The sequence below is a fragment of the Neovison vison genome, chromosome 5, assembly GCF_020171115.1.
Source record: "Neovison vison isolate M4711 chromosome 5, ASM_NN_V1, whole genome shotgun sequence".
Lineage (NCBI taxonomy): Eukaryota > Metazoa > Chordata > Mammalia > Carnivora > Mustelidae > Neogale > Neogale vison.
Genome location: NC_058095.1, coordinates 63,230,933 through 63,244,241, shown reverse-complemented (window position 1 = coordinate 63,244,241; position 13,309 = coordinate 63,230,933). Strand labels below are relative to the sequence as shown.

Below are 13,309 nucleotides of genomic sequence, written 5' to 3'. Positions count from 1 at the left end.
GGGATTTGGAGGGGTAGATGAGGAGAGAGAGAGAAAGAGAGAGAGCGAGAGCATCTTAAGTAGGCTTCATGCTCAGTGCAGAGCCCACAGTGGGGCCCAATCTCATGACCCTGAGATTATGACCTGAGTGGAAATCAAGAGTTGGATACTTCAATGACAGCCCCAAGAAACTGATTTAAATTTAAGTGAAAAATGATAGAATCTGAAGAACTAAATAAGAATCTACTATTCAAGGGGCATTTGGCTGGTAGAACATGGGACTCTTGATCTAGGGGGTTGTGAGTTCAAGCCCCACACTGGGTGCAGAGATTACTTAAAAATAAAATCTTAAAAAAATAAAATAGAGGAATCTACTATTCACAACAATAACAGCCAAAGCAGTATGGACTACATCCCTCAATCCCATGTCTGAGGTACTGCCGCTAATGTAATATCTTCTCAGCCCATCTTGAATTTTCTCTTGTGTCATTGACTGACCATCTGTCTGATTGCTCCCCATCTCTACAACCAACTACCCACTAACCCACTCCAGCCCCGATCGCCAAAGACAGCTATAGAAGAAATGGTAGCATGCACATTTCCAACTTCTCCTAGCTCCCTGAGTTCAACTCCCCTCCCTCTGCACCCACCGTGAGACACGGTGGTGGGAGGGCAGGAGGCCTTGCAGGGAGGGTGGCTGTATCATGTTCAGCTGATACACACATGCAGGGCACCCACTGTGTACGGCTCAGGTAGAGTGGTCGTCCAGGCTTTGCTGGGATATGCTTAGACCCTTTCTTTCTTTTTTTTTTTTTTTTTAAAGATTTTATTTATTTGATGGAGAGAGAGATCACAAGTAGGCAGAGAGAGAGGGGGAAGAGAGAGGGGGAAGCAGGCTCCCCCTCTGAGCAGAGCAGAGCAGAGCAGGGGAAGCAGGCTCCCTCTCTGAGCAGAGAGCCCGATGCGGGGCTCAATCCCAGGACCCTGAGATCATGACATAAACTGAAGAAAGCCACTTAACCGACTGAGTAACCAGGCACCCCCAGTAATAACTTCTGAAAGAATGAAGGATTTGTGTTTATTTTTACTTTTTAAAAAAAATTAGTTTTTTAAATTTATTTTTATTTATTTATTTATTTTATTTATTTTTTTAAAGATTTTATTTATTTGACAGAGAGAGATTACAAGTGGGCAGAGAGGCAAGCAGAGAGAGAGAGAGAGAGAGAGAGGAGGAAGCAGGCTCCCTGCAGAGCAGAGAGCCGGATGTGGGACTCGATCCCAGGACCCTGAGATCATGACCTGAGCCGAAGGCAGAGGCCTAACCCACTGAGCCACCCAGGTGCCCCCCAAAATTAGTTTTTTTTTTAAAAAGATTTTATTTATTTATTTGACAGACAGAGATCACAAGTAGGCAGAGAGGCAGGCAGAGAGAGGAGGAAGCAGGCTCCCTGCTGAGCAGAGATTTCCCCATGCGGGGCTCAATCCCACGACCCTGGGATCATGACCGGAGCCAAAGGCAGAGACTTTAACCCACTGAGCCACCCAGGTGCCCCCCAAAATTAGTTTTTTTTTAAAGGAGTCTCTACACCCAAGGTAGGGCTGGATGGTACAACTGTGAGATCAAGAGTCCCACGTTCCACCGGCCAAGCCAGCCAGGTGCCCCTGTGTTAATTTTTTTTTTTTTAAGATTTTATATATTTATTTGACGGAAAAGATCACAAGTAGGCAGAGAGGCAGGCAGGGAGAGAGAGAGGAGGAAGCAGGCTCCCCTCTGAGCAGAGAGCCCGATGCGGGGCTCGATCCCAGGACCCCTGGGATCAGGACCTGAGCCAAAGGCAGAGGCTTTAACCCACTGAGCCAGCCAGGCGCCCACCCCCTGTGTTCATTTTTTAAAGTGAAGTTCGGTTCTCAGACGCAAGCATAGCTCACAGCCGTGTTTCTCAAAGTGCGATTTCCCCACCAGCGGCGTCAGCACCATCCAGAAATTTCTTAGAAATGTAAATTCTGGGGCTCCCAGCCTGGATTTAGGAATCAGAAACTCTGGGGACCGGGTGAAGCAGTCGGGTTTATTAAGGCCTCGAGGCGATTCTGAAGCCCCCGCGAAGTGTGAGAACCACGGTTCGCATCTCTCTCTCCCTAACCGGCTCTGCTCGTCAACTGCCAGCCACTGGGTTTCCAACTTTTCTGTGCTTGTCTCCGTCCTCCCCCTCGTGCATCATAAAACACGTTGAGCCCAGGCCCTTGTGTTCCACCTGCTTCTTTCAAAGTCAAAGGGCCATTTGAAAGCCTGGAGATTGAGGGACTTCTCGGGAGCAGAAACTTGGCTCAATTGACTTTGTAACGCCGCACAAAGGAGAGATGATGATAAAATGTGAGTTTTTCCCGCTTTCCCGGATAACAGTACTTTGATAGTTCTTCACACATTGTGAGGTGCTGTTCAAACTTATCCCTTCATTTGACCCTGACTCTCACCCGCAAGCTAGGCAGAAGTATGAGCTCCACTTTACAGAAGGGGAGCAGCAAGGGAATTACTGAGGGGAGTGTTGCTGGCCACAGCTCAGCCTGGTTTCACCCCACACCCTCCTACTCTGGCCCCCCAGCCCTTTCCCGACTTCTGCTGGCTGAGCCCGGCTGTGGGTGTGGTCCTGGATAGGGCAGCGGAGCTGGGTAGGGTGAAGCAGCCCTGCTCCCTGGGGCTCTCCAAACGCTGTGAGAGGGTGGGAAAGGGAAGTTGAGACTGAGGCCGTATGGGAAGACCGTCTAATCGGAATCGTGAAGAACACAGGGCAGAAAGGACAGCCAGAGGACTGGCACACAGTCTACAGGCTGCTGGCAGCCTGGATATCTGAGAAATCTCCAGGTGGACTTCTCAGCCCCAAAGCCTTCCTTTGAGAAATGTTTTCTTCTCCTGGGTCTCAACTCTGATGAGACCTATTTGCCCGCCTTCCTCTTTGGGTACGCCATCATTGACTTATCCTATCCTGTCACCTTGCAGGTAAGATGCCGTGTGTGTGTGTGTGTGTGTGTGTGTGTGTGTTGGTAGTGAGTGGAATGCAGAGGCAGCAGAAAGAAATTCCATGCTCACCTAATTTCATTAATTAGTCCTCATAGGACAGCACCCTGCGGGTTGGGGAATATGTGTCTTCTACAGATAAGAAAACGGGGGCTCAGGGAAGCCCGAGTACCTCGTTCAAGGTCACACAGCTAGTAAGGAGCAGCAATGGGGTTCCAGCCAGTCTCTCTGACTCCCAGGTTTGTGCTCCCCCACAGGGCCACTGCTGGCCCTCAGTTTGGAATCGAGACTGAGCTGGGTGGGCAAAACCGCTTTGATGTATGTCAGCCTCACTGATTAATTTGGACCTTCAAAAACCAGCCACTTTAGGGGTGCCTCTGGGGCTCAGTCAGTTAAGCATCTGGCTCTTGATTTCAGCTGAGTTCATGATCTCAGGGTTGTGAGATCGAGCCCCACATCGGGGTCCCTGCTGGGTGTGCAGCTGCTTAATATTTTCTCTCACTCTCACCCTCTGCCTCTTCCCACCCTCCCAGCCCACCCTCTACCTCCCTCTTTAAAAACAAATAAAACAAAGCCAAAAAGTTACTTTCAGTTTGTAGTAGTTCTGGGGCGTTGGTAGTATGTCTCCTGCATAGAGACCCAAACCCTATGTGTATGGGAACTCTTTCCTCCTGGCCACCCTCCCCAAGAGTTTAGAAGCTAACCCACCTTCACCTTTTCTCCAGATACTGATACAGGCAGAAGAGACCAACCTGTTAGAACTGATCTCCTTTCCAGCCTGATTCCTGTCCCCAGCCCCGACCCTTGTGGGGGACTGCCTTTGCCACAAAGCTGGGCAATGATATCCAATACCTTTCTCTAACTGTGCCTAGTCTCCAGACATGGGCACCAGAAATGCTCGGTTACACCAAACATTTTGGCTTAATCTAGGGAAATCATTTTAACATCGATAAGAGCAGTGACAGCTGGTCTCACACATCTGATCTAATCCGAGAGGGAAGATGTAGTTTTTTTTTTAAAGATTTTTAAAATTTATTTGACACAGAGAGAGAGAGATCACAAGTAGGCAGAGAGGCAGGCAGAGAGAGAAGAGGAAGCAGGGTCCTGCCGAGTAGAGAGCCCGATGTGGGGGTCGATCCCAGGGGCCATGACCTGAGCCGAAGGCAGAGGCTTAACCCTCTGAGCCACCCAGGCACCCCAGGGAGAGAGAATCTTAAGCAGGCTCCCGCACAGAGCTTGATCTCATGACCCTGAGATCGTCATTGTAAGGTTTTATAGGCGAGATAAACACGACACCAGGAGAAGTGGGCGCAAGGCAAGATTTATTAAAGGCATTCTCGGGCAAAGTTTCAGAGCTCAGGAGAAAAGGGGAGCCAGGAAAGTTGCACTGGGAGGAGGTTGGCACCCTTGGGCAAGGTTCGGTCACTCTGGAAAGCAGAGTGGGGGAAGTCGCCCTGGGAGGGAGTTGGCGGGGGTCTTTTATCTGTTTCCTGTATAGGTATCGTTACCTACGGAGATGTGACCTGGGCAAACATTCTTTTGGCGGGAGAGTCAAGGGTGAAGGAAAGGAGCGGGAGGTGGCTGGAAGAGGATGGGACCCTGCAGTCATTTCTATTGTTCCTCCTGCACTCCCGGAGCCCGCTGACCCAACAGTCATCGGAGCCAAAACCAAGAGTCGGACACTTAACCGACTGAGCCACCCAGGCGTCCCGCGTGTCTGTCATCTTTAACTTCAGGTTCCCAAGTTTTGTCTTCATCAAAATAGCCAAGTTGTTCTCCTTAATTGCCTTGCTAGCAAGTGAACTTTGAACTTACAACATGGATGTATTCTAATATAACATCATTTTGTCTATGTTCCACATTGAGCTTTTGCAGAAGAAGATGATTTGCAAATAGGATTTTGTTGTTAAAATGTTTGAAAAGCCCACTGAGCCCCTGATCTCTTTCTGGGTCACAAGTGACAGCAGAAGCCTTCTGTTTGGACACCTGCGGGACCATGGGCACTCTGAGGGCTGGCTGTAATGACCCAAGACATCACTCCTGGATGGATCATAAGCCGTAGCAAATGGTAAAGACCTCACGAAACAGGTATACCACGTTTCATGTCCTTCTTCTTCTTCTTTTTTTTTCTTTTTAAGTTGGCTCCACGCAGAGTGAAGCCCAGCATGGGGCTTGAACTCACAACCCCGAGATCAAGACCTGAGCTGAGATCAAGAGTTAGATGCTTGACTGACTGAGCCAATGCCTGCCTAGGATCATTTTTTAAACGCATCTCAATGTATGCACATGGAGAATGGAGATTGTGTAGAGATCGAGTGGGCATTGATTACCTGGCTGCCCAGAACAATGATCCCAATGGCACCCATGATGACAACAACAGGACAATAGTTAGCACTTCTGGAGGGCTGAATAGGTAACAGGCCATCTTTTAAGTGCTTTGCATATAGTATCTCATTTAATCCTCAACCTCCCACCCCAAGTCAAAACTATCGTCTTTGTTTTATAAATAAGCAAACTGACACATTAGGCATTAAGTAATGTGCTTGTGCACACAGAGCTAGTAAGCAGCTGGGCTGGGGTCCAGGAGTCCTGCCCCAGACTCCTCACTCTTCTCCATTTGGCTGTGCTGTTGGCTGGGATGCAATGGCGGAGGTACTCAGAATCAGAGGGCTGAAAGCTAGCAGCAGAAGGAAGATGGGAAATGCAGGAGAGCCAGGAAAGAAGGCGCTGTTTTGAGAGCTGCCCAGCTGGGTGTCTCACCTGATAGCCCCTGGCTAGATATTTCACTGGCTAGGGCCTCCTGGAGCCAGTTTGAGCCGGCTTAGAGCTGTGTACCGATTCCGTCCCCACCCTTTAACCTGGTCCCGAACTTAACCTTTATCTGGTTATAGTACTAAGATCTCCACCTAGAGGCGGAATTTTCTGCCACCTTTTGAACACAATGTATATACCTGCCTGTGGGCGGTTTAGGTCTGAGCTATTGAACAGAAATGCCCAAGTAATAGAGCATGTAAAATTCCTTAATGAATATGCAAGCTCTTTGCTCTCACCCCCTATTACACTGAATAAAAGCTTCCTGTTCTAACCCCAAGAGAGACGGTGCTTTGAGAGTGATCTGTCTCCTTACGTGCACCAAGTAATCAAAGTAATTCTTTGCTTTCAAACACTTCCTTGGGTTGTATTCAATGTAATGCACCCCAAGGGGTGACTGCCCCCCCACCTTGAATTCAGTCCGGGTGCTGCCTCCCAGAGGAGCTTGTAATTGAGGCTGAGTGAAATTTTTTCCCTGAGGGAGGGCTTCCCTGCAGAGGTTTCTCATTAGCATTCTGAACCAGTGAAACGACTTACCTTCGTAGTAAACATTTATGTTTTCAGTTCAACGATGACTTTAGAAAATGAGTAGAGACAGGGGCGCCTGGGTGGCTCAGTGGGTTAAAGCCTCTGCCTTCAGCTCGGGTCATGGTCTCAGGGTCCTGGGATGGAGCCCCACATCGGACTCTCTGCTCAGTGGGGAACCTGCTTCTTCCTCTCTCTCTGCCTGCCTCTCTGCCTACTTGTGATCTCTGTCAAATAAATAAATAAAATCTTTCTTTCTTTTATTTTTTATTTTTTTAAAAGATTTTTATTTATTTATTTGATAGAGAGAGATCACAAGTAGGCAGAGAGGCAGGCAGAGAGAGAGAGGAGGAAGCAGGCTCCCTGCCGAGCAGAGAGCCCGATGCGGGACTCAATCCCAGGACCCTGAGATCATGACCCGAGCCGAAGGCAGCGGCTTAACCCACTGAGCCACCCAGGCGCCCTCAAATAAATAAATAAAATCTTAAAAAAAAAAATGAGTAGAGACGTATGCAGGATCATTGGGCTAGCCACCTTATAGCCAAACAGCTATTAACGTAAGAAGTACATCATGAATATTTAAAAGTCATTAGTAACAATCGAAGCTCAACGCCAGGCTTCACGATATATGATATATATAACTTTTCCTTTAAGAGGGTTCCACGTATGATTTCAGTGGGACTGACGCTATTCTTGTGGTTCTAGAAATGGGATGACCAGCTCTTTCAGAATATACAGCAACTGCCTCCACCTACTAAGCAGTGCCCGGTTTAGGAGATTTACGGTAAAAGCCATGTTTCCTAGGAAGTCAGTACAAAAAGCCAGACTTCTACTGGCAGTTTCTGGGAGAGAGCAGCTTTCCATCCAACGCAGGGCTTTACCTTTCCTCTGGGAAATGTTTATAATAGAAAAGGCTCAATTAGGATATCTGTCCGCCTCTCCTGTACCTCTGATGTTTGGTGGGGTTGACAACGGGCAAGGATAAAATGAGCTGGTCATCTCAGAATCATGGAAAACCTGGACCCAAGGCTCAGGAATGCCCCGTATTTCCGTTGTGAGAAGGGAGACAGTTCTGTCCCTGTGTGTCAAAAATGCGAAACATGTGTCTTGGCTTGGAATATCTTCTCGACCAAACAGTGGTTCCGGAGGATAGGAGAGGTGCCCCGGAGAAAGTTTCTGGTGAGCATCCTGGAGCAGCTGGGTAGCCTCTACTTGCTGCAGTATTTTCAGAATATCCTTCAGACCACGCAGGGGAAGGATTTCATCTACAGCCGGTCCCGGATCAACCTCAGCAGGAAGGAGGGGAAGATCGTCAGGTCTTCCTTGAACCAGATGTTGGATAAAACTGTGGAGCAGAAGATGCGGGAGATCTTGTCCTGGTTTGCGAGAAGCACCCACCGGACCAAGGCGAATTACACGCTCTTTCTCCTGCAGATGTGTGACCCCAAGCTGCTGCTGACCGCTGCCAATGTCATCAGGGTCCTGTCTCTGAGACAGTGGAACAACCTCGCGGGTAAACTGAGGCCCCAGGGGGGCTGGGAAGCCGGACTTGGGGAACCTGTCAAGGAACCAGGGGTGTGGATCAGCTTAGGGAGACGGGGATCTTCCAGAATACAGGACAAAGGTCCTTGTCCTGACCTGCAGCCCTGTTTATCGAAGGAGAAATTGCAGACTGCGACTTCCTTCTAGAAAAGTATAGAATGCACACTCAGAAGGAAGTGCAGAACTTGTAACTGTCAGGCATTTAATTTTGTATTTTTTGTCTTATTTTAAAGCTTTTTCTTCAAGATTTTATTTATTTATGAGAGAGAGAGAGAAAAAGAGAGAGAGGGAGCACAAGCAGGGGGAGCGGGAGAGGGAAAAGTAGGCTCCCCGCTGAGCAGGGAGCCCCATGCCATGCTAGGATTTGGTCCCAGGATCCTGGGATCATGACCTGAGCTGAAGGCAGATGCTAAACCCACTGAGTACCCAGGGACCCCACTGTGAGGCATTTAAAATGGAGTTAGACCCAGTTAGGCCTGTGCCACTACTGCTTTTTGCTGGTGTGGTTCCTGCAGTGCATGAGGGATTAGACAGGGTTAGGGAGGGATGTAAAGGGGAGGCTTCTGAATTGGTTTGCCTTTCAGTTTGCCCTGCACAGAACCTGGGTCAAGGGGTCCAAGTTTAGGGCTTTTTCCCTTTCATTGCACCATATTCCTTGCTTGTGCATAAAATCCAACCTTGAAGAGGAGTTCTCAAACTTCAGCTTGCATCAGAATCACTGGGAAGGCTTTTTATTTTATTTATTTAGTTATTTAAGGATTTTATTTATTTGTCAGAGAGAGAGAGAGAGAGAAAGAGCACACAGCAGGGAGCTGTAGGCAGAGGGAGAAGCAGGCTCCCTGCTTAGCAAGGAGCCTAATGGGGTCTCCATCCCAAGATGCTGGGATCATGACCTGAGCCAAAGGCAGAAGCTTAACTGACTGAGCCACTCAGGCACCCCTTTCTGCAATTTTTATATGGAAACTTGGAGGCCCCCCTTCCCGCTTCCCTCCTCCCAAAAAACCAGACATAACTGACCCGGTCTGTTTTGTGTAGACTAAAGAGAGGCAAGTAGAAATAAAACTGTCTTGGGGTGCCTGGGTGGTTCAGTGGGTTAAGCCGATGCCTTCGGCTCAGGTCATGATCTCTGGGTCCTGGGATTGAGTCCTGAGTCTGGCTCTCTGGTCAGCAGGGAGCCTGTTTCCCTCTCACTCTCTCTGCCTGCCTTTTTGCTTACTTCTGATCTCTCTCATCAAATAAATAAATAAAATCTTTAAAAAACAAACAAACAAACAAACAAAAAACTGTTTGCCTCATGTTCTTTCCTCCACAACTCCACTTCAAAAGCCACCTTGTCTTGGCCGTTGGCGTTTTAGGCCCCAACCAAGACACTAGTGATGTGTTTTTTTCTTTCCTGAGAAAGACTACAACGTGCCGTATGAGACCTCGGATGTTTTCTGGGCAGCCAGCACCAAGACTGCATCCTTCCCTTTGTCCAGAGCTTCGGGAAAAGAAAATTCGCTTGAAAGCAGGAGGGGCGAAGCATCTAATACTGGTAAGTCTGCTTGTAGCAAGAAAGCTAATAGACAGGAGATTGGGAAGTCCCTGTGGGTTTGGGGCGGTGGGCACAGGGCAGTAGCGTCTGGCGGTGGCAGGTTTTGGAGCTGAACATTCATTTGGCATCAGTGGTATGTTGGCCTCACCGATCCTTATCACATAATCGAATCCCACATCCAGTAGGGGAGAAGCGAGAATTGAAGGGGGTCATTATAACCTTATTAAAGCCCATGTTTTCACTTCTCCATCTTGGTGCCTCTGAGAGATGCCCGAAAATAAAGCTCAGAAAGGGAACTATAAGAGGGTCTCCTTTGGGTTCTCTCTCTGCCCCGGGCCACAATCCCTTGTCTGGCCCCTCCCTTTTTGGCGTGGGGGAACACCTGTAGAGAGGCCAGCCCACTGGCGCCTATCTTTTGCTGCACTGGATTCAGTCTTGAGGAGGAAACAAAAGCAGTGGGGAAGTAGGGCATAGCCTCAAAGATTTCCTGAGCTGGTTTGTGTGAGGCGAGAGCTCTATGTGACCTCATTATAAGAAACACCAAGCATCAATTCTCAGGCACTTTTCATCTGGAAACTTCCAGATTTCATAAACAGATAAGACGGCGTGATCACCACGCACATAACCATCACTCAGTTTCGATCATTATCAATACTTGGCCCATTCATGTCATTCATTTCTCCCTTTACAAAATTGTTTATGTATTTTTTTCCCTTGCGATATTCTAAGGAAATTCCAGGTACAAGGCCATTTCACCTGAGTGGGGCAGGCTTTGCTGCTATAGGTATCCTACCTGAGCTGGGAAGGCTAAAAAAGTCCTCGTGCATTTCGTTGGGGAGGTCATTATTTCCACTCTGGCAGAAGAAACGATAAAAATCCAGGGGTCTAAAAGGGTGGATTCTGATGAGCTCTATTTCTGGGGAGAGGGTTTCTTGAGGGCTTCTCTTGGCCTGGAGTTATTGCAGAATCAGCCTCATCCCGCACCTTTTTCTCACTTTCCTCTAGATGGACAATGGAAGAGTTCCATCCAGTGCATTTTTGAGATGAATAGCCTGTTTTCTGGAAAAGCAGGCCTGTCGAAGGCCAAATACACACCCTCCAATCTGTTGGTTGACTTGGATGTCGTCAAAGACCTGTCCTCCGGGGTCAGCAAATACCGGGACTTCATCCGTTCCCTGCCCGTTCACCTCTCCAAATATATTCTAAGTATGCTGGGCTGTACAGGGGAATTTCTCCAAACACCGCGCATCACAGGCTGGTTGGGAGGTTCCCAGGTCCATGTTTTTTTTTTTTTTTCAGGTATGCTGGATAAAAACAGCCTGAACAGGTGTGCCTCCGTGAGCCAGCACTGGGCCATGCTGGTCCAGCAGGTCAAGATGGAATTGTCGATGCATCCTTTCATTCAGAGCCATATCACCTTCTTGCAGGTACTTCCTGTCTGGAGGGGGAGGGGTCGATCTGGAGACCCGCCTCATTTCCGCATTGAGGTTGGCCTGCCTGGGGGCCTTTCCGGTCACTTCCCTAGATCCTCAGTTGGCCTCCTACCCCGTGTTTGTTGCTTTGTAGGGTTCAGTAGTGACTTCCTTTGTGTCTGTTCTCCCCGTTAATCACACCATGGTCAGCGCATCCAGGAGGGAGGACGTATATGGAAACCTCTCAGGAGGAGAGAAGGCAGAGCCTTCCTGAAACCTCACAGAGTGGGGGATTGTTTTCGCCAGAGAGCTTTACTGTGGCTTTGGCAATGAGAGGACCGTGAGTGTGTTCCCGGAGCAGCCTCACGTGGTACCCAGATGTTTCAAAGCCCACAAAGTATATTCTTGGGCCAAGACACACTTCTCCCAGAATAGTGTCCACCTCTGGCATTTTTACTTCTGTTTCTGGCCTGAAACCTTGCCCTGTGTCATGGGTTGCTGGTAGCTTGAGTGTTTCCCAGCACAGATAGATAAGAGAAGACAGGAAGAGACCAGCCTTGTGAGGCAGGCCACCCTCTGGGAAGTGGAGGACTCTGGCCATGTCCTAGGGATCCCTCCAGGTGTTTTGTCCACCTTATACCAGTACGTGCACACTACCAGCCTCACGGGCCAGACCTGGGCCTTCTTTTGCCAGAATTTACCCGCCATTCAGACCTTGCCAAGGATGAGTTTCCCCACTTCTCTTGGGTAGTAAGGGCCAAGAGTAATAACCATTTTCTGTTTGTTTTTTCCCTCAGGGATCCTACACAAAGGGAATCGATCCTAACTATGCCAACAAGCTTTTTATCCCAGTTCCTAAAATAACCGATAACGGGAAGTGCATACGTGTGAAAAATCAGAAATTGAAACTCAGAACAAAGGTGAGTGGCAGTGGCATCTGGGGCAAGTCACCGTGGCGTCCTGTTCTTAGCCAGGCTGGAGTCCAGACTCAGTCATCATATGAGGGTAGAGGAAGCGGAAGGATATAGGATATAGGATATAGCACGTGGATTTAGGGCCTAGGAGGCGACATTCCCTAAGGGAGACCAGAGTTCAGTGCTGTGTGTCCTTAAGCAAGTGACTTCCTCTCCTTCAGCCTGAAATCCCTTATCTGTTAAACGAGTGGATGTCAGGGATGGTTGGGATTTTCCTTAACACCCGTCAGGCCACATGCATCCAGAGGCTGTGAGGGTCTGTGGCTCAGGAATGGAAGGGTCAGGATGGGTCCAGAATGTCCAGGGTCCAGAATGGATTACGCTTTCTCCCCTCTCGCTTCCAGGTTTATTCTGGAATGAAGGGGCGCAGTTCCTTAACCGTAGACTCCCCCATACCAAATCTTGGGGAACAGCGAAGGACAGAAGAAAGGCTCTGAGCTCTCTCTACAGTTTATCCAGGCCTGGTGGTCATTCCTGAAACCATCAGATTCTTGCTCTCTCCTCTCTGCTCAAGGGTCTTCTATTTTCAAATCTGTCCCATGGGCCCCAAAAGAATATTCAGTAAGAGGTATCCAGACTGTAGCTTCTCGAAGGCAACTGTGTATATGAGTTAGAATTCGAGGGATAGAAAGGACCAGAGTGACCATCCAGTTCTTCTGTCCACAGAAGCCGGGTAGGTCACAGGAATGAGGGCGGTTGGGGGTGCGAGTGGGTGTGTCAGAACCATCAGGAGCTGGAGACTTCCCTCCCCATCCGAAGGGACCAGGTGCTACACAGCTCCCACGAGTTATGGCCATAGAAACTGGACCTCAGCCTCCCCATCCATCGGAGCTTTCAAAGAGAAGTCAGAAGTCTGAATTACCTTGTGACATCTCTCATTTTCCTTAAATGCGGACAGCCAATTAAAAGCATTTAAAAACCCCCAAAACTATGGGGGCCAAAGAAAACACATCTGTGGACTTCATTTGACATGAATTTTATTTATTTATTTATTTATTCATGAAACAATTATTTATTTATTTATTTATTTGACAGAGATCACAAGTAGGCAGAGGGGCAGACAGAGAGAGAGGAGGAAGCAGGCTCCCTGCTGAGCAGAGAGCCCGATGCAGGGCTTGATCCCAGGACCCTGAGATCATGACCTGAGCTGAAAGTAGAGGCTTTAACCCTCTGAGCCACCCAGGTGCCCCATGACCTGAATTTTATATCTTTGAATCAGCCCATTCACTCGTGTGACCGATGGAAAGACTGAGGCGCTGGGAGTTTCAGGTCTCCTTGACGGAATGACAGAGATGCAAGTAGGACGCAGACCCGTTCTTCCCGAGCTCGGTGCATTAAGTATAACAGAGCTAACACCCTGCTCTGGGTGACGTGGCTAGTAACTGCCTGACTCGAAAGGATGACCCAGGCAGTGTTTGATATGTTAGAAATGTTGTAATTGTAGGAAAGAGAGAGAAACAGGTAAAGCACTGTGGACAACAGATGAGAAACATGGAAGAGCCAGACGAGGAAGCTAAGG

The 13,309-nt window shown here is 48.6% G+C and overlaps 1 protein-coding gene across 5 annotated transcripts in view; it reads left to right on the top strand.

The window, feature by feature from the left end:
• The first annotated feature begins 7,145 nt into the window (after window positions 1–7,145).
• CDRT1 (CMT1A duplicated region transcript 1) overlaps window positions 7,146–13,309 on the top strand; it is a 41,889-nt gene continuing 35,725 nt past the window's right edge. For 4 of the 5 annotated variants that reach the window (XM_044249146.1, XM_044249145.1, XM_044249147.1 and 1 more), the window contains exons 1-5: window positions 7,146–7,841; window positions 9,273–9,404; window positions 10,410–10,610; window positions 10,704–10,831; window positions 11,614–11,736. In XM_044249146.1, coding sequence (XP_044105081.1) covers window positions 7,337–7,841; window positions 9,273–9,404; window positions 10,410–10,610; window positions 10,704–10,831; window positions 11,614–11,736 — 1,089 coding nt within the window. In that variant the 5' untranslated portion in view covers window positions 7,146–7,336. Of the gene's footprint in view, window positions 7,842–9,272; window positions 9,405–10,409; window positions 10,832–11,613; window positions 11,737–13,309 lie in introns of all 5 variants that reach the window. The other variant, XM_044249144.1, reaches the window with a different exon arrangement.